The sequence below is a fragment of the Pinus tabuliformis genome, chromosome 3_1, assembly GCF_031772625.1.
Source record: "Pinus tabuliformis cultivar Carrire ecotype Pingquan chromosome 3_1, CPIR1, whole genome shotgun sequence".
NCBI classification, from domain to species: domain Eukaryota; kingdom Viridiplantae; phylum Streptophyta; class Pinopsida; order Pinales; family Pinaceae; genus Pinus; species Pinus tabuliformis.
The window spans coordinates 527,542,506-527,569,615 of NC_142301.1; the positions used below are offsets into that span (position 1 = coordinate 527,542,506).

The following is a 27,110-nucleotide window of genomic DNA, read 5'->3' on the forward strand; positions in this document are numbered from 1 at the left end:
CTTATTTTAGGAAGACCTTGGCTGGCCACAGCTGATGCTTTCATAAGTTGTAGGTCTGGGGATATGTATATTTCTGATGGTAATTCAACAAAGAAGTTCAATCTGTATCCTCCAGCAAAAGAAATCACAGAAATAGGAGACAATGAGTGGATTGATGATGAAGATACTATACAACCTGTCTTTACCATTTCTGAGATTAGTGAAGATAGTCAAATTCTTAATACATTAGAAAATTTTGAACCATCTCCAGAATATGACTCTACACAATTTCAGTTGAATTCCGACATAGAGTGTCTATCATCTAGACAAATGTCTCTTTTCTCTATGGAAGAATTTGGTAGTTCTGCCATTGAGATATTTCCAGGAAAAACATTAAACATTAACAAAAATTTGGAAAAATCCCAACAGGAGGAGCTAACCAAACTCTTGCAAAGACATTCTACTGCATTTGCATGGGAGTATACCGACATGAAAGGTATTGACCCTAAGACTTGCATTCATCGCATCTACATTGAGGAAAACAGTAGACCTATCAGACAACCTCAAAGAAGGATGAATCCAAACCTTAGGGAGATAGTGAAAGAAGAGCTCCAGAAGTTACTCAATGTAAACTTCATTTACCCTATTTCAGATAGCCGATGGGTTTCTCCCTTGGTTATAGTACCTAAAAAAAATGGTAAATGGAGGGTTTGCATTGATTACAGAGAATTGAACAAAGCAACCTTGAAGGATCACTTTCCTTTGCCCTTTATTGATCAAGTATTAGATACTTTAGCAAGTAAAAAGTTTTTCTCATTTTTGGATGGTTTTAGTGGTTACAATCAAATTCAGGTAGCACCTGAAGATCAAGACAAAACCACATTTACTTGTCCTTGGGGAACTTTTGCTTACCGAGTACTTCCTTTTGGATTATGCAATGCACCCGCTACATTTCAAAGGGCTGTACTAGGAATCTTTTCAGATCTAATTCATGATTGTGTAGAGGTCTACATGGATGATTTCACAGTTTATGGTAACACATTTGAAGAAGCATTAGAAAATTTGGAGAAAGTCCTAATTAGATGTAAAGAAACAAATCTTTCATTAAGTCATGAAAAGTGTTTTATGATGTTTACTGAAGGGATTGTTTTAGGGCATCATATTTTAGGAGATGGAATCAAAGTTGATAGATCCAAAGTCGAGGTCATCTCCAAGTTACCTATCCCAAATTGCCAGAAAGATGTTAGAAGTTTTCTTGGGTTTACTAGATATTATAGAAGATTTATTGAAAACTTCACCAAGATAGCATCTCCTCTCTTCAAATTACTTACCAAAGACTGTGAATTCAAATGGGATCCTAAATGTCAGTCTGCATTTGAAACTTTAAAGATTAGAATATCTGAAGCACCCATTTTGAGAGGGCCAAATTGGAAACTCCCTTTCCACATTTCTACTGATGCTTCAGATACAGCTCTAGGAGCTGTTTTGGGACAAAAGGATTTGGTCCCTTATGCCATTTATTACACTAGTAAAAATTTGACTCCCACTGAGTTAAATTACACTGTGACTGAAAAAGAATTCTTAGCCGTTGTTCATGCAATCAACAAGTTTAGACATTATATAACCGGCTATGAAACTTTTGTCCATACTGATCACTCTGCAATTAGATATCTCATGAACAAACCTGCTACTAATGGCAGAGTTACAAGATGGCTTTTAATTTTACAAGAATTCAACATTACTGTGTTAGATAGACCAGGGAAACAAAACATGGTCGTTGATTTCTTGTCTAGAATCCAAAACACTAACGAAGATTCTCCTGTAGAGGATAGGTTTCCAGATGAATACTTGTTTGCAGTAACTACCAAAACTCCTTGGTATGCGGATATTGCTAACTATCTAGTTACAGGGAAGCTACCTCTACACTTATTTCCTAATGAGAAAAGGAAAATCACTCAGGAGATTTCACATTATTCTTGGATTTCTAATGAATTGTTCAAAACAGGGCCAGATTATATGATCAGAAGATGTGTTCGGGAAGATGAAATGCCTGACATCCTCAAGGCATGTCATGATGAACCGTGCGGCGGACACTTTGATGACAAGAGGACGGCCTATAAAATCCTTTCTTTAGGATATTATTGGCCTTCTCTCTTTAAAGATGCAAAGCAATATGTTAGAAGGTGTGACAGCTGCCAGAGAGTTGGGAGACCAACTCCTTCAAATGAAATGCCACTAGAGCCACAGGTATGCATCGAACCCTTTGAGAAATGGGCTCTAGATTTCGTTGGACCTATTAATCCACCATCTAAGCAAAAGAAGTATATATTGGTTTGCACTGATTATGTTACTAAGTGGGTAGAAGCCAAAGCATTGCCTTCTGCCACTGAAAATTCAGTTGTTCAATTTCTTTTTGAGGATATTTTTACTCGTTTTGGTGTCCCAAGAGAAATTGTGACAGATCAGGGAAGTCAATTTACATCTAAATTGATGGAGAAGCTGATGGAGGAATACAAAATCAAGCACAGAACATCTACTCCATACTATCCGCAAGCAAATGGTCAAGTGGAATCTACAAATAAAGTTCTTGAAAGCATCATCACCAAGACTGTTCATCTTCATAGAAGAGATTGGGCAGAAAGGCTTCCTGAAGCCTTATGGGCCTATAGAACTACATGGAGGAACACAACAAGACATTCTCCCTATGAACTTGTTTATGGGAAAGAAGTCCTACTCCCCATTGAGTTCCAAATCAAGACCTTCAAGATGGCAGTTCAGTTGGGGATGAGCCTATCAGAAGCCCAAAAGCACAGAATGGACCAGCTAAATGAGCTAGATGAAATAAGACAAGATTCAATTCTAAGGACCAATCTAGTTCAGCACCAAAGAACTAAATGGCATGATCGACACATTAAAGAAAGAAAGTTTCAGAAGGGAGATTGGGCACTATTGTTTGATTCCAAGTTTAAGGACTTCAAAGGAAAATTTCAAACTCATTGGCTTGGACCATATGAGATTGATGAAGTCTTTAACAATGGAGCAGTTTGAGTGAAGACCATTGATGAGCTTCAGACTCCTTTCATTGTGAATGGCCACCGATTGAAAGTCTACCACAAGCCACTCTCAAGGGAGGAATTTGTTAAGTTGTTCCAAGAAGATTTTGCAATGAGGCTGGTGGAGAAGAGTTCTTCTCCTCCATCAGCCTGATCTTTGTTTCTTTCAGTTAAAAAAAAAAAATAAAAAAAAAAAATCTCTTGTATAAGCCTGAAAACCAATCTTGGATTGGCAGTCTTATGCAGAAAATATAAGGTGAAAATCAGGGTCACCTGACACTTTATATTTTCCCAAAAAAAAAAATCTCTCTCTTTCCATCTCATCCATTTCATCCATCTCATCATTTTCATTCCAATTCATTTTCTTCTAGTCCATTCATTCCATCTCATTTTCACCAATAAAGTCCCTCTTAGGACTATTCCATTCAGTCAAGTTGTTTTAATCCTCTTTATGCAGGCAGAAAAGTGTTGCTGCAATTTCCGCAGCTAGGAGCCAATTCCGTAGCTGATATCAAGATTTCGCAGCCAATACACTCTGTTCCTGCAAATAAAATTCTATTTTCAAAAGGAAATTTTCTTTTTAGCCAGAAGCACAATCATCATCAAGGAGCAAGAACACCTACACAGTCAGTAGCAAATCAAAGGTTAGCCACCATAATCAACCAAGGGATCAAATGCGAATGCATGAAGGTATGTTCCAAACTTTTAACCAACAGTTTGATATCATTTATGTGTGGTTTTCAAATCATGGTAGGAGGCACTTAATGTAATGATTGACAAGATCCCCGTCCACTCCTCGTCCATGATTCTACGTAATCCACCTCACCATCTTCCTAACGGTTCCCTAATTGTTGTTGATTCAAACTTAATACGAGCTGCTCTTCCATTAATTACTCGTACCTTAGTGACGTGTACTGGTGTACTACGGCTCTCCAAGTGATTATTTCCGCAACCAAGTGTACGCAGCCACCCGACATTCAGGGATTTGGCCGTTGTATTCTCTATTCATAACTCCACTTCTCGCATGCATAACCTCATCTTCGCATTGCTATCTACTCCCTCACTCCACCATTTTCACTCTCGTTTCCATACACCACTCTCGTTTCTCCGTAAACCTCTCTGTTTTATTTTCCTCACCGCTCCACTCAAAACCCTGATCACCAGTCCTGCACTTTACAGTCCATTGCATCACGGCCACTCTGTTATAGCCGTAATTCCACTCTGTTCCAGCCGTAATTTCCGCTACGGAGCACTGTTTTTCCCGTGAAGCTTTCTCCTCCAGCGTCCAAACAGCGCTGTCAGAGCAGCAAGAAAACTGGTAACCGAAATGGGCAAGTTATTAAGAGCAGAGCCGGAAGGTTCTAAGTTTCTAGACGGTTACCCACAAACAAAGAATGCCCTGCAGAAGGCCAAGTGGTTAAAATTTATTCAGAAATTCAAAGGATATCACAAAGAAGTTACCAAGGCCTTTGCTCGGTCGTTTGATGGAAAAACAAATACTATGGAGATTGGAGACCTACAATTCACTGTCACAGAGAGCAGCTTGGCTCAAGCAACTGCTTTGCCTCGTACTGGGGAACGTTGGTTCAAAAATCGAACTGTTGAAGGCCAAGAGTGGAAGAACATGTTGAAAAATCCAGGTATGGATACCACTATCTTCACCAAAGGAATACCTGTAAGTGTCATTAAAGAGGAATGGACTGCCTTACTTTTGCTAGTTCAGAAATTTTTAACATGTGAAGGCAGATTTGGTATAATGTATGTTTATCATGCAAAGATAATGATGCATTTTATGGGTGAACATACCATCAATCTCCCTTATTTCTTGCTAGCTAGTCTAAGAAAAATGAGTGCCACTGTTCAAAAACACGTGGGAAACATTGAGCCCCACTTATACCACCATGGACTCATTAAAATCTTGATTGAGGAGCAGTTAAAAATTAAAAAGGATACATGGGAGAAGTTCCTTGTTAGGAACCATTTTCAAGAGGCAGCTGAAGCCTCTAGTAGCTCTCCTAGAGTACCCAGGAGAAGTAGAAGAAGAGGAAAAGAAATGGTTACCCAAGAAACTGCTGTAGAAGAAACTGCTGCCCAAAATACTGATGTAGAAGAAACTGTCCAAGAGATTATTGCAGAAACTCTTCAAGAAATTTCCCAAGAAACTGTCCAAAAAGAGAAGGAAAAGGGAAGCAGAACAAAAAGACAAAAGAGGGATAAAGGGAAAGCCATTTTGCAAGAGTCATACCCTTCAGCTGAGCCCTCAATTGAAGAAGATACCCAAACATTAGCTCATAGGCTTGCTCAGCTTCATAAAACTGCCATCTCCAAGAAGAAAAGTACTAGCATACAAGTAAGAAGAAGCAGAAGGCTTATAGAGAAGAAGAGTGTAACTAAAGAGAAACAGTCCCATTTCGTTGATTTGGGCACACCTGAGAAAAGGCAAATTCGGCTAGATATTGAGCTAAGTCCTCCAAGAGAGGAAAGTCTTTTCCAGCAAGAGAGAGACAACAGTTTTCAAGGATTTGAATTTAGGCCAAGACAAACACCAGACATTGACCCTGTCTAGCAAGAGGCATATGATTATTTGGAAACATTAGAGCAATCTGTTGCTGGTCCTAGCACTGTCTTGCCCCTTGAACAACAGGTTCAATCTCTGAAGCAAGAAATATTTGAGCTAGAAGTCCTAAATCGCCATATCAAACAGGAAAACGAAGCATTGAGACAACAAGGTAAAGTGGACAAAATGATCCACGACAACACAATGCTTCATTTGGGTCTTTGGCAAAGAAAGAACAGAAAGTTGAAGAGGAAATTCAAGAAATTGAGCAGGGCCTTGGTTAACTTGAAATTCAGGTGCTTGGTTAGGAAACCGAGAGCAAGTTTGGTAACAAGGAGGAAAAGGAGAAGGTTGGATGTCTTGCCAGAGGCATCTGAACATGTGAACTGAAAGATTATGACAAAGTTTTGGTTGCATGAGGACATGCAACACCCTCACAGTGGGGGTATGTTGAGCCTCAACCTTGCACTCATTTACCTATCCTCCCAACAACTTTTTCCTATTCACTTCTCTCTTTTGTCATCATTTCCTCCATTAACTTGTTCAATTCATTACATTATATGTCTTTTTAACATGATTTGTTCACTGTGCTAATGATTGATTGTTGGTTTAGAATTTTGGTACATGTACAGCAATTCCGCAGCTGTTCTGCAATTCCGCAGCTGTTCAGAGATTCCGCAGCCTTTTTGTTGTTTGCTATACTCCACGTGTCTTCTCAAGGAACGGGCCACATGGGCACGTTGGTATGGATGTATACATGGTTCGTATGCTATTAGTTGGGCCAAATCGGTCACATATGCCCCCGGTCAACGCAGGTGCACCCACGGTCAAACAACAAAGTTCCAAACGGTGGCACGGCTCTGCGTGAGCAAATGAGACACGGAATCATAGCTGGCACTTCCTCCACGCCACAAAGACAACAAGGGATAGGATTTAACCATAGATTTACTCCCCATGATGACCGTTTCCTCCAAACGTGCACGAAGTTGCATGCGTGTTGCTGCATAGTTAATTAGTCAAGACTGTAGTTGCTTAGTTTACGCAGAAGACAGTTTGTCTATGCTGCTATAAATAAAGCGTTTGCATACGCTTAGTAGTTAGTCTTCAAGTTTAGTTTTTGGCTGTTGTTATTCAGTTTGTAAAACTCTGTTTTATACAGCGTGTACACTCTTGTATTTTGACATGCTGGTTTAATATCAAGAAGACTATTTTGCTCATATCCGTGTAGATGATCTTTAACTGGTTGAGTAGATGGAGGGCCCTCGTCTGCCACAACCTATGTACAGTAGTGTTTAATTTCATTTTCCTACACTTCTTTATGTTTTCATTTTCACATGTATACTAATGTATAGTTTGATTTCTGCAATTTTCATTTCTTTCAACATGTATAATATTGTACAGTTTGATTTCATGTCTTTACATTTCCAACACTTTTCAGAACTGATCAGTTTGTTCTTGCAGGTGTGTTAGGAGCCCGGGATAGTGTGTTTTTATTTCTTTTTATCACTGATGGTATTTGAAGTTGTCTTGTCTTAGCTGCTGATTTTTACCTTGCTTACTTAGTTTCATTGCTAGTTTACTTTATCAAGTTTTTGACAAGTTGCTTACTAACCTTTTGATGGTCTTTTCATCATAATTGACTAACCTTTATTGGACCAAAATATCATTGAGTGGCAGCTTGGTTTGATTAGCTTTTGGACTCATGTTACTGATTCCTTCTTAACTATTTTTCACATGAACAATTTCAGCTAGAGGCAGAATGTTAAGGAATAATGGAGTATTATGATTTGTCATTTAGATTTTGCAGTTAAAGTAGTATTCTTCACTTTCCATTGAGTTAACATAGCTGTTATTTTTGTTCTTATCAGCAGCATAGATAGTGGACTAGTGCCATTAGTCAGTTGTTTAATGCTTTGCTTTCATTTGAAGTTTTAATTCCATTTCAAGCTTTCTCTTTAAAAGTTCAAGAAGCACTTAGAAACCACCATTTGCACACACATTCACTCATTTAGAAATCACCATTTGCACACACATTCACTCATTTAGAAATCACCACATGCACACACATTCACTCACTTGTTTATAACTTCATCACATCACATTAGGAAGATAAGTCAAACACAAACTAAAAACGACAAAAAGAACTAGGAAAGGCTGCTTAAGTATATATTGTACACTTCACTTCATCAGCTTACGAGCCCCGGGTTGACAATTAATGATAGCAATTTAGACAACACTAAATTGACCAAACATGGGTCAATCCTTCATGCCTGCTCCTTTGAACTTTGATTTCATGGCTGTTCGGACTCATGAATTCTTTTTGTAACGTGACTGAGTTTGAATTAGTTGTTGCATGTTCTTTTTTTGTTGTTATATGGTCCTTCTTGGTCCTCTTTGATATTTCTCTTTTTCTTCTTGTCTTGTTATAAGATGCATTTCCCCTGTGGTTGAGAATTTTATGCCTTGGTGCTAACCTATGTAACTTCTCTTTCTTTAATGAAGAAACTCTGTTTTTTTCTTTTAATAATAATAATAATGACAAGTCTCTTTTAATTATATATCTATATATTTATTTTGTTTCTTATTTTTTATTATCAACATAGTTTCTTAATGTTATTGGAGGTAGTTTCTTATTGTTATTAGAGGATTTCAACTTAGATAATTTTTAAGATCAAAATTATGGTAATGATCGATCTATCTAATCGATTTGGAGCTATTAGAGCTGGATCCACTCTTTGGGGGATATGAGTCGAAGCAATAACAAGAATATTTCTCATAGAATCTTTTTCACCATCTCTAAATCTAAAGAGAGTGCTCATTAATACACTAAGGAACACGTCAGTGAAGCCAAAACCAAATAAATAGTTAGTTGCGTCATTTAAATTCAGTTCATGAATGTTTGGAATCCATATTATGCAAGGAGACATTCTTTTCGCCAATTCTAAGGTAATATGGAAATCTTCCATTTTGTCTTTCACAAAAGGATCAAACTCAGTAGGAATACGTTCAAGAGGGTAATCTAAATACTCACCATACCAGAGCTTCTTTAGAGATATTCTTATTAAAGGAACATATGAGTCTGCTGCTAGACTTTTGACCAAATAGGATCGGCCAGTTCCCATAGGACCTATCAGTAAAATCCCTTTGGAAAGTAATGATCCTGAGTGGAGTGAGAAAGGTTTTCCATGAAATGTGGGGTTGGTTTGACACAATATTTGTGAAGAGGTAATCTTCTGACAAAAAGCAAGGAATACCCATCTTTCTGCTAAACAAAATGGATTGAACCCGTAATTAATTAGACCTTTTTGATAAGTGTAGGCCAAATATCGTAAGTGAATAAGCCCTGGCTGTCTAATGATTTGATCTCCAAATTCATTCTTGAATAAATTATGACTGTAAGTAAAAATTGATTCAAATTTAAAAAGGGCTTTTTCCGTCATTAGAAACTGAACTAGTAAGTTCATCTCTTTTTCGGAGATATCCATACTAGAGCACAATCCGTTCAACTCTCTTATTATAGTTATAAGCAATTTTTTATTTCTATTCTTCGTCTTCGTCTTCGTCTTCGTCTTCGTCTTCGTCTTCATATTCATATTCATATTCGTAGAAAAAACACTATTCATCATCTGTGGAAGAGAACTGGATCTTTCTATTGTATAATAGAGAAAGCTATTAGGCACGGGAGGATTAATCATTTTTTGCAACTCTATCACGTATGATGGATGCTTTAAAGACTTGATGAGTTCAAAGTATCTCTTTATATTGATAAAGGTGAAAGAAATAACTTTAAAATATTGAAGAATCGAAACATATTTTACTTAATCACACATATAAGATCAATAACGTTAGGTTAATATAAAATGACGTTATATAAAACCTACATAAAAATAACGGCTATCAAATTTTAACTCAATAGTTAGAACAAATTTGAAATTCCAAATGTAGTTATAACTCAGAGATCATTTTAAAACTTGCTTAGAAAACCCCCATACCAATTTTGAATTTTCAAACTTAGTTTTAACTCATAGATTGTTTTAAAATTACCTTAGAAAATCCCAATAACAATTTTGAATTTTCAAGCTGCTGTAAGGGTATTCAAAATTATGACTTTTTGGTTTTTATCATATTATTGACTATAATCACATTTAAGTAAATTTTACCCACAAAGCTTTAGATTAATAATAAATAAATAATTACACTTTGCAAAAAAATTACCTATCCAAATTACTCGTAAATATTTATTATAATAAAAACAAACTAAAAACTAAAAAAAATCCAACCTTTCAGCATTAAATTCTAAGATTCTAAAATGATAGAACAACTTTGATAAAGAAATACAAATTTAAAAAACAAATGACAGAAGTTAGTCTTTTATATATATTAAATTAAAAAAAATCAAAATATTTATACAAATTTAATCTCAACATATTCTACTAGCTTTGGAAATAAAAATGGTTAATAACTCCGGAAAATAAAGAATAATACAAAACGGTAAGTTTAATTCTAACAACCAGTGCCTTCCAACTATTATGTAAATATTAACAACACATAAGCCACGCAATATATTGCCATGATGTCAGCTATGCCATTATGCTGACATCATCACGAGTCTAACATGCTGACTTCTGAAATGTTGGAGCTGTGCGAGCTTATCTTCCTACTTTTGGAATGTTAGAGCTGTTATCGCTCCATTCCATTGCTTTGGGTTCACTCCATTCCAACGATGAACTGACAGGGGCGGCCGACGAAGCATCACTTGCAATACCAGTCTCCTCTGAAATTGAAATACCAGAAATATCCTCATGATTAATAGCCTCTTTAAGCTCTGCCACTACCTCACTCACGCTGGGCCTACAAGACGGTTCAAGCTGAACACATCTCATACCTACTTTCATAACTCCAGCCATCGATTCCATGCTGTAACTTTCGCCCAACCTCTTGTCTATGATTTCTCTTATTTTTCCACCATTTTCATCCATCTCCATTACATACGGTGTCACCTGTAATTATCCCAAGTTAGCCATTAGGGGAACATGCACCACTAAATATTTATATTTTGGGAGATTGATGGTAGGATTCCTTACCCATCTGACGATGTTTAGTTCATGTACAGGGAGTTTTAGATCTATAGGTGGTCTGCCGCATATGATCTCTAACAAAACCACTCCAAAACTGTACACATCACTCTTCTCTGTCAACATTTGAGTGCTGTAATACCTGAGTCCACATACATTTGGAAGTTAATAAGCATGGTATAAATAAATAAAAGATAAAATTAATTCTGTTTTAATATTTTTTTAATTTTTAATTTTTTTAAATAAAAAATAAAATCATGATTTTTAATCTTAAATTATTTAAAAAAATAAATTAGGGATTCTAATAATATTTAATAAAATTATAATTATAATTATATATATATATATATAATTTTAGTTTTAAACTATTTAAAAAAAATAGATTATTTATTCATATGTGCATCTTTAAACTTAATTTTTGGTTTGAGAAACTAGACCCAAGAGCATCTAAGCCATCAAGATCACAACATAACAACCTACATATCACCAAATAACTTAACAATACACCTTATATATATATATATATATATATATATATAATGATGATGATGATGATTAACGTCCATTAAGACCAATGGAGTCTAGACCTTAAGAAGAAGAAGAATCTAATTGTAATTCTTTAGAATCTGGCTTAAGAAGCCAAGAAGATTAGAAGTATGACAAATGTTAGGGAAATGAGAGCTGCTGGATAGCCTAAAAGAAGGTTCTTTTCATGCTCCACACTTTAGTAAAGCTCACAAATTCTATAGTCCCAAAGAGACTTGGGAGTAGACCACTCCCCTTTCACTTCGGAGTTCATGAGAATTAGTTCAAATCTTAGCCATATTCATCTTTTTCTTCTAGTCAAAACAGAAAGATAATTCTGGCTCTCACCTGTGAGATTAATCATCTCCTTATAATATCTAAGTTTCCTTAATTCCTCTTTTTTATCTATCTATATATATATATATATATATATATATATATAATTATCTTATATTTCAATTATTATTATTTAACCTAATTTAATTATTATATTTTTATTTTGTTTTAAATTAAATATTATATTAAATCTATACTAACTTCTATCAACATTATAGAAAAATAAATCAATGAAATTGGTAATCCTAAGTTAAAATACATTTTATTTCTATAAATATAACAACAATCAAATAAACTCACTGTAATAGAAAACATTCAGTTTCATTTGACATCAATTATATTGCAAAGTTGTAACTCAAATTATAGGTATGTCATATACTCAGGATCGAGGTAGCCTGCCGTTCCTTTCACTGCAGTGGTGACATGGGTAGCCTCACCATCAGTTGTCACCCTTGAAAGACCGAAATCGGCTAGCTTTCCATTCATCCTGCTGTCTAAAAGTATGTTGGCGGTTTTGATGTCCCTGTGAATTATTTTTGGAGTGGAACCAACATGTAGATATTCCAGTCCTTCACATACAAATTACATGTTAATCCTATCTTGTTATCCATAATTTGTCAACTCTAAGAAAATAAAGGTCAATTCTTAAAACAACTAGCGTTTAGATCATGAAAATACGGCCGTACATAAAAAGTAATTTAAAGGAGCAGTTACCTTGCGCTGCATCTAAAGCTATTTTCAGTCTTGTCTTCCAATTTAGATTGGATTTTTCTGCAAGAGGTCCTACAAGAAAATACAAGAACGATATAAGACTTGGTTACCTTGGCTATTATAATGGCTATTATATCAATTGTAAGAAACATATTTCTCTGCAATATATATAGTTTACCATAAAGGTGGTCCCTCAGTGAACCTCCTGACATGTAGTCGTAGATAAGCATAACTTCTCTAGTTTCGTTACAGTAACCCAACAACGATACCAGATTCCTGTGATTGACTTTAGAAAGAAGATCAACCTGTTCATCAAGTCAAACCACTGGCATGAATTTAACAATCTATACAAAGTACTTTTGAGTGCAACCAAAACTGATTGTGGTTACAGATTTTAAAATTGGATCCAAATTGAACTGAATTACATGGTTATACATGAGAATTACCTCATTCAAGAACTCATGAACTCCTTGGTGGGAGAACAATGACAGAACTTTGACAGCTATATGCTTTCCTTCTGGCAACTTACCAAAGAACACCGATCCAAATCCCCCTCGTCCAATCTCCCGACTAAACGTCTGTGTAGCTGCTACCATTTCATCTAGAGTAAAGGCACGGGACTTTGTTGGATTCGGCACCGTAATCATGGAGTAGTCTACAATCCATTCATAGGAGGTAAAGTCAGTAGCAGTAAAAAGAGAGAATTTCTAAACTGGTTTCATTTAGGTGTCATACTAAAATATTATTTCGAGACCTTGGTACAAGAAAGGTCTTGGCTCCATTTCCACCCCACTGCTTCTGGTAGTTACCCTCTCTTCTTTTCTTCTGATTCTTTTGCGATACACAATAAAACCCACTGTTAACGCTAAAGCGATGATTAGAATTCCGCTTAGCACTATTCCCAGGACAACCTTCAATTTATTGTTGTTTGAATTCTGTGGAGTACATTTTCTCTTGTCCATACGTAGGTTGGGGTTTCCAGAGTATCTGCAACACACCAAAGAAAGATACTTTGCATGAACATCATGCAGAAAGACTAATTAGAAATTTAACTCGATTGATTATTATTATAGGTGGTATTTCTCTTATAGGAAATCTGAAAATCTGAACCTCAAAATCTTGAAATGGGATTTGAGAACGGATAGAAAATATAGCATTACTTGAAATTCAACGAACAATTGAGGAGAAGTTGCGCAGGAATCACACCTCTGAAATTATTATTCTCTATATTCCTGTGACAATAAATTCAAAAGCATTGCCATCTCAGTTTTATTAGTTGATTCCATTTAGAACGGGAAACGAAAAAGGGGAAGAGAGGAAGACGTACAACTCTTTAAGGTTTTTCATTTGCGACAGCCATTCTGGAACATTACCGCTCAGGTTGTTGTTTTGTAGATCTCTGCATAGTAACAAAAGTTAGTTTTGGTTTTGTGAAAATACATGAGACAAATACTGAAAAGGTACTAAATGAAAAATTTATGTTGAAACGATACTTACAATCTCTCCAACATGGTTAATTTCGAGAAATTTGGGAACGATCCAATCAAATTATTGTTGTCAAGCGACCTGCTCGTTTTAACATAAATGAATCATGAGTACCATTTCTAATACGAACAATTCCCTTCTTAACCCGCAACAACAAACTTTATGTGGCGACATGGAGATTTTAAAATGTTAATATATTTTACAATTTGAGGTGAAATTTTGATTTGTATTATTTAAAATGTTTTTTTATTGTATATATGGATTCAGTACCCTGAAAAATTTCTGAACATTTATATGAATTCAGTATCTTGAAAAACCTCTAGACATTTATATATGAATTCAGTATCTTGAAAAACCTCCAAAGGGTTATCGTTTATATATGAATTCAGCACCTTGAAAAAAATTTAGGACATTTAGATTTTACAAGAGTTACCTATCAAATTTAAGATTTCAATAAATTCCTATCAAATTTTAGAGAAATTAAATTAAAAAAACCTCCCAAAAAATCTAGTTCAAAATTGAAAATACACATTCACATTTTGTAGTCGCCATTGGTATTCTATGTTTTCCCTGGGGGAATTTCTTGGAAGAACTACTCAGGGTTACACAGAAAGACAGGTCAAACTCTGACTTACACATTAACTAATCCAGTCAACTGGACAATATCATTAGGCACTGATCCTGTAAGATTCCTTCCCGACAAATTCCTGGGAACAATAATATTATTATCGTCAGTTATTATAATCTGGCCTCTAAATCCGAACAGTTAAATCAGCTGTAAACGAATTAAAGAATTAGACTTACATTTCCGAAATCCTTATGGCAGAACTATAGTTGTTATCACAGCCGATTCCTTTCCAAGGGATGACATAGCAAGGATCGGATACCCAATCTTTTATGTCAAAACTCCTTTTGATAGCCTCAAGAGCCTCAACTGCAGTTTGAGAACTACTCGGTTAGCCATTGAATGATGTGCAATTTGAGTATCGTAAGATTAACAGGGCACTTACTATCTTGTGAATATGTTGCCAGATGCGTATTAATTATCGCGTAATACTCATATGCGTTGATTATAGGAAAACGAGTTGAGTTAGCGGCCTTCTGAATTGTAAAGTTATCTGATTTATTGGAGACGAATGTCCGTTCGAGGGCAGAATAATTTGGCACGAGAGTAATAGCTTCTGATATTGCATCCCCATCTAGCGAGATGTAGAAAGATCTCGATTCAGACATTTTCAGCGTCTGGAGCTCTGCAAAATACATCAGTAATACTTTGGTCCCTTGCGATGATCCTATGGAGAATTGAAAGCCTTCGTTCACAGCCCACGCCGTTTGCATAACAAGAAGTGGAGGAAGCTCTTTGGCATTGTTCATTGAAATGGGCTTTCCAGAACTTATCTTCGATATAGCTTGAGAATCTTTAATATCTATAGTTAAATCTGGAGTCCAGATACGGTCGAATTTGTCTTGAGGATACCTACATAATTTAACATACAAAATTCTTGAGCTAAATCATTGACAAAAATTATCCCTACTTCTGCACGCTACTGAGTCAAAATTGTCTATCACAGATCAAAATTCTGTTAACCATGTGCTATATATACTTGGTACAGATATATTTTGGATTACGGTGCAAACATACAAATTTATAAGTAAAAGGCCGGAAACGGATTACAAAGAATATCAACACCACTCGCTCGTTAATAATAACTCTTAGATTTCTGTAGATAAATATATAAAGTTCAAAGTGTTCACCTAACGGTCGAATAACTTCCACCAGCATCAACTCTATGTTGTAAAAAGAGCATTGTTCCTGGTTTAGCGTGTGCATACATGTCATCTCGAAGGGGCCTCAACTCGATACCAGTGATAAAGGGATCATCCCTCTCGGAGGTTCTGATCAAGCAAACATACATCATTCTACTTGCAGTAACCAAGATTCTTTCATCATAAAGTCCATTATCTGGGACTGTTATGTTTTCCATAGCCAACATATCTACTGTCTCAAAAGAGTAAGCGAAGCTCGGCGAACTTTGGAATCCCGTGTAATTTCCAATGACAAACCAGAGTCTTAAGAGGTAACGCACGTTGGGCAGCACAGGCAACTGATAGCAAGACTTGTTCAGAGGATTTGGAAAGAAGCGTAGACTATCCAAAGAAGAACCTCGGGCATTGACGCTCCCTATGTCTGCTGTCTCACCGACGTCTATGTAACCGGCGTCAGTAACCCATGTGATATTGTTTAGGTCAGTGTAATTTGTTTCCCCACCGCACCTGATACTCAGAAACCCTGGACACCGCCAGAAAATAATTGATAAAACAAATTTTTATCAAGCAAATATTGAAAACAGAAGATCGATGATTGCTATAGAACGATTTATCAAATGAGGATTCTACAACAATAGACAAAAAGGAAACACTCAACATTAGCTGTAATAGCGCATTTAAGAGTCCTTTATTGAACTTGGAATGTTCCACCATATACCTGGTTGTTGAGCAGTAGTAACAGCCAATAAACTGAAGAGCACGCCCATCGCAGACTGTATCGAACAATACCATCTGGCATAACAAATTCTAGCCATGATTTTACCAATTTTTAAAAAGTGCTTAGTAGTTCTGGCTGTAGATCGGGTTGCCATGGAATCCTATATAACTCGAGAGTTGTTGACTACGTGTATTGACTTGTCTCTTTAACGCGTGAACAAGAAAGTGAAATACGCCGACATTTTAGAACCTGTATCAAAAAGTCCCCCCTACCAATATCGAATTTTCAACCTTCTGGATTCATTCATATTTTACTATAATTAATCAAATTGAATCCGAATAAATAATTTTCCAACCGATAGTGGTGAATATATAAAATGTTGGGTATTTTTGATGGGAAATACCAAAACCAATCATGTAAATAAATACCACAGAGCCAATGCTTTGTTCCATTTCTTCGAGGAGCTTTGCACAGGGAAGCTATTAAAAACAAATTAGCTCACAACAGTCCATTACAACAACATAAAACATTTTCTATTGATTAAAAATAAAAACTGTTACAACTTTCATCCTCTACGCAGAGAGGGATTTACTGGAGAGACTCCGTCTCCTCATTTCTGGTCTTCCACTGCTGTGGGTATTACAAAACCAATCTCATGCTATCTCTTGCTTTTGCGATGAGCAAGCAATACAATACATCCCTGTTTTCAAATTCTTCTCGCGCTGCTGTGCGTTTAATACATACCAAAATAAAAATCATGCACATCACCGTGCGCAGGCACCATAACACAAAACTACAAAAAGAACTCCACACGCAGACACCGTGTGTAGGCACAAAAAAATATACATACAAAAAAAAACACGCACATGCATCGTGCGCAGCCACCATACGTATATATAAACATCTATAAAAAAACATGTATATAAAAAAACGTATGCCCCATAACCTTATTAAAGGCCTCCACCAAAAACTACGTCAAGCATTAAAATCCATTGAATTCCCTTCTCGGCGGTCAACAAGAAATCTTTCACTCCACGCAATTTTTGATTTGACGCGGGCGGGGTCGGCTGACGTCACTTCGGTGCCACGTGTCGCCACCTCATTCGTCGGGCCCGGTCGTTAAACTCCGCGCAGCTTCGCGCCGATCCGAGCCTCCAAAACCGATCCGACGGAATTCGCACGCCAAGCTCCCGCAAACAGAACGACCTTTAGCGGCCGGGGAGAGGGCGGTTTCAGCGCTCGTACATGGGACGCGTGGCGCGTCCTGATTGTGTCGGGTCCCCATTCACGGATACCGCCTTCTGCGAATGGTGGTGCGGGGAGACCGGGCTGGTTTTCCAAAACCGCTGTCCTGCGCTGTTGAAATTACAATTTAACACTCCCCTTTAATTTCAACTGCTGGGCATTCAGACATACCCAAGCACTTCCTCTCATAGAGGGATTCCTCAACACTGCTGTTACAAAAATATCATCCTCACATAGAGGGATTCACCAACTGCTTCTGATGCAGTTCACAAACAATCAAAGTTGTCTTCCTCTTAATAGAGGGATTAACCTGAAACTGTGCTTAAGAGCACCTTCCTCATGACAGAGGGATTCACCATTACAATGTGCTGAAGAGCACCTTCCTCATGACAGAGGGATTCACCTGTTACTATGCTGAAAAGCATCATCCTCTTGATACAGGGATTTACCATGTGTATGCTAAAAAACATCTTCTTCTTAACAGAGGGATTTACCAAACAATGCTAAAGAGCATCTTCCTCTCAACAGAGGGATTCACCAAATGACTGCTTCAAATGCAGTTCCAAAACAAACAATCATTGCACTGCTGTGTGTGCAAACTCATTACAATGTTATTTTATGCTGCTGCATATTCTCTGCTGCACTGTTGTGCCATCTTCTTTATTCTGTCTACCCCACACTGCTGTGTCTACACTTGCACTACTTGTGCACTTTTCAAAGACAAAATACTCTGTCTTTTCTGGAGCAATTACACTGTCCCAACTTACAAATTTACACTGCTGTGTGTAAATATTTCTTACATTCACTGTTGTTGCATATGTTGCATTTCAATTCAATGAACAACACATTCATTACAGTTACATATACTGCTGTAAAGAAAAAATTTCTTTTACATGTGCTGCTGTCCATTACCTTTCATTTCTTCAACAAAACTTCATGCTGCTGCATTTTCTTATTTGCATTGCTGTGTTCTTCTCCTTCTTGCCATCATGCTGCTGTCCATAACTTCTTGCTGCTGCATTTTTCATATTCACTGCTGTCCATACCCATAACCATAGACTCTGTCATCCCTGGGTTTTTATTTGCTGCTGCATTGCATACAAAAAAATATTACATTTTTCACTGCTGTGTGAAAAATTTCATTGCATTCTCAGCCACTGGGCATTTATGCTATGCTGCGTTTTTCCTTCTTCTCATTTTCTTATCACTGCTTTGCATTTTCATTCCCAATACAAAACATTTCCATCTGCTGTGCATTATACTCACTCTGCTGTGAGTATATTCTCTCACATTACATAAAAGGAAAACTACATTCCATTGCTATGCATTTCAATGCATGTGCTCCATAACAAAAAAAAATTCAAACTGTTGTTTTATGTTCTATCTTCCCATTGCTGTGAGGGTTTCCTTGCCATGCATACTTTTCTTCTTGCGCTGCTACACTTTACATTTGAGTGTTGTCCCCTTTTCTTCTCTGCTGTTATGGCATATTTAACTTCATATTTTTCTTTATAAAAAAAAATTCATCAAGGAGTGACTGTTAATACAGTTCAGCAAACAAAAATTACAAGCTCCCCTTTAATATATGCTTGTCTTCTTTTGGCAAATTTTCTCAAAACAAACTTAGATCAGCTGCGTTGCTTAAGGGGCTTTCACACTGTATTTCTTTTCTTCTCCATACTTGTGTAACTTTCTTCTTTTGCATGGGTCTAGTTTGCATAGCAACCCATCTCAAGTTACAGTCTCGTGCCATATGCCCAATGTTATGACACTTGAAACATTCAACATTGTTCATGAATAACATTTCATGATTTCTTCTAGAATTGTTTCTTGGAGATTTTCGGAGACCACAACATTTATCTTTATGAAATGCTCTACAGTCTTTTGCCATATGACGAAAGTTTGAACATGCATAACAATAACCATAAAATGAACTTTGGTACCTGGGAGATGGAGGTTTTCTTGATGTACTTCTGAAGCCTTGCTGCCTTGAGATCCTTTGTTGATGACCATTGCATCTTGCCTCTTTGCCATCAGCGACATTTCTTCTTGGAGTTGGTTTTCTTCTATTGCAGCCTTCATTTTTCTTCTTGCCTTTGCTGGAACTAGGAGCTTCACAACTTCTTTCTGGCTTCTTCACATCTCCTTTGCTTAAAGCATCTTCATCCTTGTTTGAGGGTTCAGCTACATACCCAAGTCCTGATTTATCAGATGGAGATCTATGATAGCTGAGCATGTCATCCAAAGCTTGAGAGCTCTTCATGATCTTCTTCATCCCTTCAACCTTCTTCCTGAGGAGGACAATCTCTTCTTCTAACTTTTCACATTCATTATTTTTATTTGCTAGCTGTCCCTCAGTTTCTTCCTTGCTACGAGTAGCTTCAGCTGCTACTATTTTGAAGGAGATAATGTCAGTCTTCATTTTGGAGATTTCTTCATCTTTTGCTTGACTGCTCTTCATTTTCTTTTCAGTTCCTTGTGCCTGCTTCTTGGCTTCTTGTAGTTCGGACTTAAGGGAGGAGACCTCTACCTTGTACTCTCCAATCTCTTCCACAAGCTTATTCACTCTCTTGTGTCTTTGTTCAAGTTGACTTGTCAAGGCATCTGTTTGCTTCTTTGCACTATTCAGCTGATTTGTCATGGATATGACTTCTTCATGATGTTTCTTCTTGCATTGGTCAAGCTCCTTCTTAAGCTTAGCGAGCTCTTCATCCCTTTCTCTTACTTGAAGCTTGATGAGGTCAAGCTTCTCATTCTCAGCTTCTATGATGGGTTCATAACTTTCTTCTTCACTGATGGTCATGGTCAGTGTTCCCTTTGCATGAAGGTCATGCAGTCTGTCCCATATATCCTTTGCTGATGTGTATTTTCCTAGATTCCTCTTCACTGAATCAGGCAGTCCATCCAAGATAGTCTTTGCTGCTTGTGCATCATACTCCATGGATTCTTTATCCATCTTGCTATCATCAATCACTGACTCCCAGACTTCAATTCCTTCAGACTCTAAGAAAGCCCTCATCTTTATTTCCCATACATCAAAGTTTCCATCAAACTTTGGGGTTTCAAATAAAATGTATTCAAATAAATTGTCTTCTATTTTAATAGAGGAGGGAGACACATTTTTAACAGGCCTGGAGGCTTTCTTCTTTGACCTTGCCATTCTTATCTAGGCTTTAAATACTTGACTGTGTTTTCTTTTAAATCACTGACTGTTCCTTTAACAGTAACAGAAAGGAAAGCTTTGAAAAATACCTTAACTCTTTTGGCTGAGTCTTCACACTGCTGGAGAAGTTTGACTGCTGCAACCACACCTTCCTTCAGCTTCTTTGAGTCTTCAAAGAGCCTGGACTAGCTCTGATACCACTGTTGGGTATTTTTGATGGGAAATACCAAAACCAATCATGCAAATAAATACCACAGAGCCAATGCTTTGTTCCATTTCTTCCAGGACCTTTGCACAGCGAAGCTATTAAAAACAAATTAACTCAGAACAGTCCATTACAACAGCATAAAACATTTTATATTGATTAAAAATAAAAACTGTTACAACTTTCATCCTCTACACAGAGAGGGATTTACTGGAGAGACTCTGTCTCCTCATTTCTGGTCTTCCACTGCTGTGGGTATTACAAAACCAATCTCATGCTATCTCTTGCTTTTGCGATGAGCAAGCAATACAATGCATCCCTGTTTTCAAATTCTTCTCGCACTGTTGTACGTTTAATACATACCAAAACAAAAATCACGCACATCACCGTGCGCAGGCACCATAACACAAAACTACAAAAAGAACTCCACACGCAGGCACCGTGTGTAGGCACAAAAAAATATACATAAAAAAAAAACACGCGCTAGCATCGTGCGCAACCACCATATGTATATATAAACATCGATAAAAAAAACATGTATATAAAAAAACGTATGCCCCATAACCTTATTAAAGGCCTCCACCAAAAACTATGTCAAGCATTAAAATCCATTGAATTCCCTTCTCGGCGGTCAACAAGAAATCTTTCACTCCACACAATTTTTGATTTGACGCGGGCGGGGTCCGCTGACGTCACTTCGGTGCCACGTGTCGCCACCTCATTCGTCGGGCCCGGTCGTTAAACTCTGCGCAGTTTCGCGCCGATCCGAGCCTCCAAAACCGATCCGACGGAATTCGCACGCCAAGCTCCCGCAAACAGAACGACCTTTAGCGGCCGGGGAGAAGGCGGTTTCAGCGCTCGTACATGGGACGCGTGGCGCGTCCTGATTGTGTCGGGTCCCCATTCACGGATACCGCCTTCTACGAATGGTGGTGCGGGGAGACCGGGCTGGTTTTCCAAAACCGCTGTCCTGCGCTGTTGAAATTACAATTTAACATAAAATATCATCTTCACAAACATGATTTCACTCCAAAGTCAATGCTCTTCATTTTGAGATGCGTAGCTTTAAATTTGTTGCGCAATTATCTCTGAATGTAACTTCAAAGTTGATGTTGGGTTCTAATAAGTCCATTGTATAATAAATGTATCTTAATTATGAATGTAGCAAGTTTTTAAGGGTTAAAGATTAAATCTTTTAAATTGTAAATGAATTTAGAAGGTAAAGATTTACTATAATATATATATTAAATTCTATTTTTAAATATATGATTTAAATTGGTTAGATTTCCAACTTATATTTGTTAGTATATTAATTAATTTTGATCCAAAAAATATGTTTTAAAAAAGGCTAAAATATGGAATAGTAAAATTTCTTCAAATGCTTTAATTATAAGTTTTTTTTCCCAATTACTTTGTATTTTTTATTGATATAATTTTAAATAATTTATATATTAAAATATTTTAATTGTAATCTACAATAAATTATTATTAATATTTTTTTAGATATCAAATTATTTTTATATTATTAATTGAATGAATTACATATCTGTCTCTACTTATTCTCGTTAGAAAGTAATTGAATATGTTTTTATTTTCCATTATTTTCTCTTTGGATATTGAAATATTTTATTATGGTTAATATTAAATAATTTTTTTCCCACAAATATAAAGTTGATGTTAAAATATAGTTAATATGAAAATTCAAATAATTTATTATTAATTCAAAATGAAAATAGAATATTGGATTTTTTTTCTAACCTTCAATTTCTATAACTCTATTTAAAGTTAATATAAAATTATATTCTTTTATCTTTGGTTGAGTAAGAGTGAAATATTTTTATCATCTCTTCATCTATGATGCAATATCAACATATTTTACCATCTCTTAATTTGTTTCGTAATATAAAAAAATGGAGGTTAGTTAGTTTTTTTTTTCCTTTTAATTGTATGTATGTGAGAGCTTAAAAAAATGGCTATCTAGGAAATGGCAAGGGTAGGAAAATCCATTGTAAATCCAGGCAATCCTCCATGCCAATGATATATCATGACCAATAAATCACATGCATATGCCATGCATGCTTTATATGTGAGAGCTTTATATTAGTTTCAATAAAAAAATAGAGCAGCACAGATCCATGTTAACCCATTATTTTCTAAGCACAACGAAAATGAACTCTCTGTTTTCTTTGGTCCCTCTAGGGAAAATTCGAGGTTTAGATGGATCAATGTTGGTGAGAGAGGAAGAAGGGAGACATATAGAACTTTTCTATACCAGTGAACATTCAAGGAATATAATGTATCCTTCTTGTCTCTCCATATATATTCTTCTGATGTGTATGTACATTTTGTTTAGGCAACAACCCAAAATTTAAAGGAAAACAAATTCTGAAGTGATGGTAAAGGAAGGACAAAGGCAATCGATCAAGTATCGTATCGTTCTAACTAACTAAATCCAAGAATATATGCAATGGACTTACAAGATAAGTTGATAATTAGAGAGAACGGTGAACAATAGATGCAATGGAATTACAAGTTAGGTTGATAATTACAGAGAGGGGTTAACCTTTGGGTTTAAATAACCAAGGCAAGCAGATCTCAGAAAGTTGAGGAATAGGCATGGTGGAGGACAAGACTAAGACCTATGTAAATTCTCATGTGGGATCATATCAAGAGATAACTCACAAAATTGGTTTCAATCAACAAGAGACGCAGGGAAGTCAAATAATGAAGTAAGAAATAGCTAGAAAAGCAAACACATGAAACGAGAATTTCTAATTAATTCATGGTCTCATACTCCAATTGATGAAAAATTAGTGTAATCTCTTAGTGACATCATTATAATTAGTTGTTTCAATGCATGTTTTAAAGACTTTTTTTGATATTGCATACTACTGGAATGGCCAGAGAAAACCTAAAAATATATTGAGGCCATGTCCATATTTTACAGGGCAAGCTAAGCGATTCCTAAGTTTTTATTATTAATAATAAAGTTAGTACCTTCCATTTAACAAAAAAAACATAGACTCACCATATACAACAAACCAGTGAGAACAACGATACCCTGGATCGCATAAATTACAGTTTACAACATTAAATTACACTAGTACTTGGTTGAAAACACCCTAAAATTCCTACAGGACAAGGATTGGAGAAAGTTCAAAATTCAATAATAGTCAAAGAATCCTACCCTCAATTCAATGTAAATCTTCAATATTGATGATTGAAGTCATCTCAATACATCCCCATAAGCAATATATTCATTACAGGGTAACAATATGAACGTCTTGTTTTCGTCTTGTATTTAAAACCTACTTCCCATCCATCTAAAATCTTTGAGGTATAGAATGATTTCTGTTGCTTAAAACCACCCACAATTATTGTACAAAAGAATTTTTTCATGGACTAAGAGTGAAATTGTGGCACTAACATGTTATCGTAATTGAATGATGCATTAATTACCTGATGAAAGGCTGATTGGTTCGCCATTATTATAAATAACCTCAATAAAAAGTATGAAAACCCAATTGAATGAATTCTTCAATTTGAGTAAAGTCATCGATCAAATTGAACCTCTAAATTCTGGCCAAACGAAAGAAGATATCCGACCAGACATAGTCACCGCACTTTTCTTTTCTCAAAAGCCTCTATTTTTGAAAGATGGGTTGTGTGCTTAGAGGTAAACAGTGTTTATAGGAAAGCCGTTTTGAGTTAGTTATTTTTATGGCAATAGATTGGACGTTCAAGGAATGTCATGTGAATGGCTCACACTTTTTTTCCCTACCAGCAGTTCCTGCTACATTACCAATTATTTTTAAAAACAAAAATACCTCCATTGTTCTCATGAGGTTATTCATCGTCCAATGAATCTCATACACAAATAAATACAGTAGAAAATGATTCCAGTAATGGCCAACACATTTTTGTGCACCATTGCAATTCATAACTCGCATTTGTTATAGGGACTCAGAGCTTACAACTAATAAACTATTAGCTAATGTTGTCAATTTTACAAAAAATAGGCTTCGAATGTCTTCCTCTGAAATCTTCAAAAAGATGTATGTTTTTCCCAACTAGGAGACAACTTTCATTCTTTTTTTGGATGCAGACATACGATTTCACAGATGCTTGTAGATGTCTTAATCAAGATAGGTGATCCATGCCCACTTTGGCCTCCTACGATGAAGGATTTACCTCCAACACATCCTAGAACGCTTTGCGGGCGTCGACGAGTATCCCTTTCTTCTCATAACACGTCCCCCCAAGAAAAAGAGCTTTGAAATTCCATTCAGTGAACCCAATAGTTGCCTTCAGGTCGTCCAGCACAACTTCTAGGGCACGACGCTTGAAATTGGAGGTTTCAAGTTCCAAATGTGCCCTCTTAACGAGAGAACCAAACTTCTTAGGGGAAGAGAGGCTCTTGCTCACAGGTGGCATGAGGGCAGTGTCCAAGAAAAAAATGGAGGTTGTCAAATGGACACTTTAGTATATTTTTGTTATATTAAAAATAATAAAAATTAAGCACAGTGACAATAAGAGATAAACTAGCTTTTTCTCGGATAATATGGCTAGAAAATTCCATCGATGTGCCGAAAGATTTTATTCTGAGTTCACTCTCCCACGAGTCCTGGAGCCACGAGTCCAACTGGATGGGTTACATTTCCCACAGGTTGGGTGTGGAGCATGATTGTTCAGAGGTCTTTGTTTCAGCCGGATGTATACCCCAGGGATTTTGTACACCCCTCCACGCGGGGCCCCCACCAGGGTTCAGGGGGGGCTATGCCCCCTGGCTGGGGGGTTCGGGGGCCAGCGGTCCCCCAGCGGGGGTTTCGGGGGCATCACCCCCGAAGCTAAAAACATATGTAAAATTTCCTTATAAAAGTATAGTAATTTCTAGTCAATTTGAGCCGTTCATTAGGCAGATGATCTGATGGTAGAAATTATGTTTAGTTTAGGGTTTTTTGCCCTAGAAGGCAACCCCTCTCTTTGTATGAGGGCATTGTATTGAGGCTGTGATATATAGATGTGTATTCTCTAAGCGAGAAATAGAGAGGTGACACTGTGAGAGAAAACAGAGGATATTACATCGGATCTATTGTAGGTTGTGTCTCTTCATTTTGCTAGATAACAGAAAGGAAGGACTGGCTATTCGGGGTGGACGTAGCCCAACTGGGTGAACCACATATATCTGTGTCTCTCTTGTTTTATGCGTTTTCTATGTTTATATTTCTGCAATATTTTATTACTTCCATTGCTCCGTAATATATAATTTTCTAACAACTGGTATCAGAGCTGAAGGTATATTTAGCTGATAAACTCGCAGGAAATAAGGGTTCCTCGTTCGAGTGGGAGCAATGGCGGAAGATGGTAAGTTTAGGGTCGAGAAATTTAACGGCCAAAACTTCTCGTTGTGGAAGATGCAGATGCAAGATTATCTGTATCAGAAAGATCTATACCTACCATTGGGTGGAAAAACAAAGATGCCGACGGGTATGAAAAATGAAGAATGGAACCTTCTCGATAGAAAGGCACTCGAAATAGTATGGTTGTGCCTCGCAGCATCGGTTGCCTTCAACATTTCGAAGGAAACAACAATAGAGGGTTTGATTAAGACGTTGGAGAAACTATATGAAAAACCCTTGGCCTCAAACAAGGTATTTCTTATGAAATGGTTATTTAATATGAAGATGTCGGAAGGTGGATCTGTTGCAGACCATTTAAATCATTTTAATACTGTTACAAGTCAGTTATGTTCTATAGGGGTAAACTTTTATGATGAAGTTAGAGCTCTGTTATTGTTGTGCTCATTGCCAGAAAGTTGGAATGGTTTAGTAATGGCCATTAGTAAGTCTGTTTCTGGATCTAGTACTTTAAAGTTTGATGATGTTGTCGGTGCTATCCTTAGTGAGGAAATGCGATAGAAAAGCTCCGGTGAGACATCGGGTAATACTTTGAGTGTAGAGTCTAGGGGAAGAAAAATGGAAAGAGGAAAGAGCTCAAGATATCGCAGTAAATCGAGGAAAGGCAGATCCAAGTCCAGATCGGGGATAGTGTGCTGGAAATGCGGAAAGAAAGGACACCTAAAGAAAGACTGTAGATCTCGGAAGGGAAAAGAAGGAGATGCACAACAAGAAAACAATCATGAAGAAAATATGACAGGTGAGGTGTTACAAGATGCTTTGATTCTTTCTTTCAAAAATATTACTGATTCCTGTGTGGTAGATTCAGGGGCCTCATTCCATGCCACACCTGATAAGAAATACTTTCGTGACTATGATCAAGGAGATTTTGGAC

General features: G+C 36.7%; 1 protein-coding gene across 1 annotated transcript; it reads right to left on the reverse strand.

Annotated features, from left to right (window-relative positions):
* Positions 1-10,036: 10,036 nt before the first annotated feature.
* On the reverse strand, positions 10,037-16,329 carry LOC149188156 (putative LRR receptor-like serine/threonine-protein kinase At5g48740). Its single transcript, XM_089409882.1, has 14 exons — positions 16,207-16,329; positions 15,477-16,011; positions 14,732-15,198; positions 14,357-14,471; positions 13,734-13,802; positions 13,564-13,635; positions 13,397-13,468; positions 12,991-13,223; positions 12,683-12,891; positions 12,415-12,541; positions 12,240-12,308; positions 11,905-12,094; positions 10,674-10,806; positions 10,037-10,589 (listed from the first exon to the last, which is right to left on the reverse strand). Exons 1-14 carry the CDS (start codon positions 16,301-16,303, stop codon positions 10,239-10,241), a joined length of 2,739 nt encoding a protein of 912 aa, XP_089266008.1. The 5' UTR covers positions 16,304-16,329; the 3' UTR covers positions 10,037-10,238.
* Between the last annotated feature and the right edge of the window lie 10,781 nt (positions 16,330-27,110).

Bases quoted from the DNA above. Each gene is read 5' to 3' on its own strand.
- LOC149188156 (XM_089409882.1), bottom strand. From the start codon at position 16,303: ATGGCTAGAATTTGTTATGCCAGATGGTATTGTTCGATACAGTCTGCG. The intron at 16,012-16,206 runs GTATATGGTGGA...GGCGGTGTCCAG, and splicing joins TACTACTGCTCAACAACCAG to GGTTTCTGAGTATCAGGTGC. The intron at 13,636-13,733 runs GTAAGTATCGTT...GTTACTATGCAG, and splicing joins TTAACCATGTTGGAGAGATT to AGATCTACAAAACAACAACC.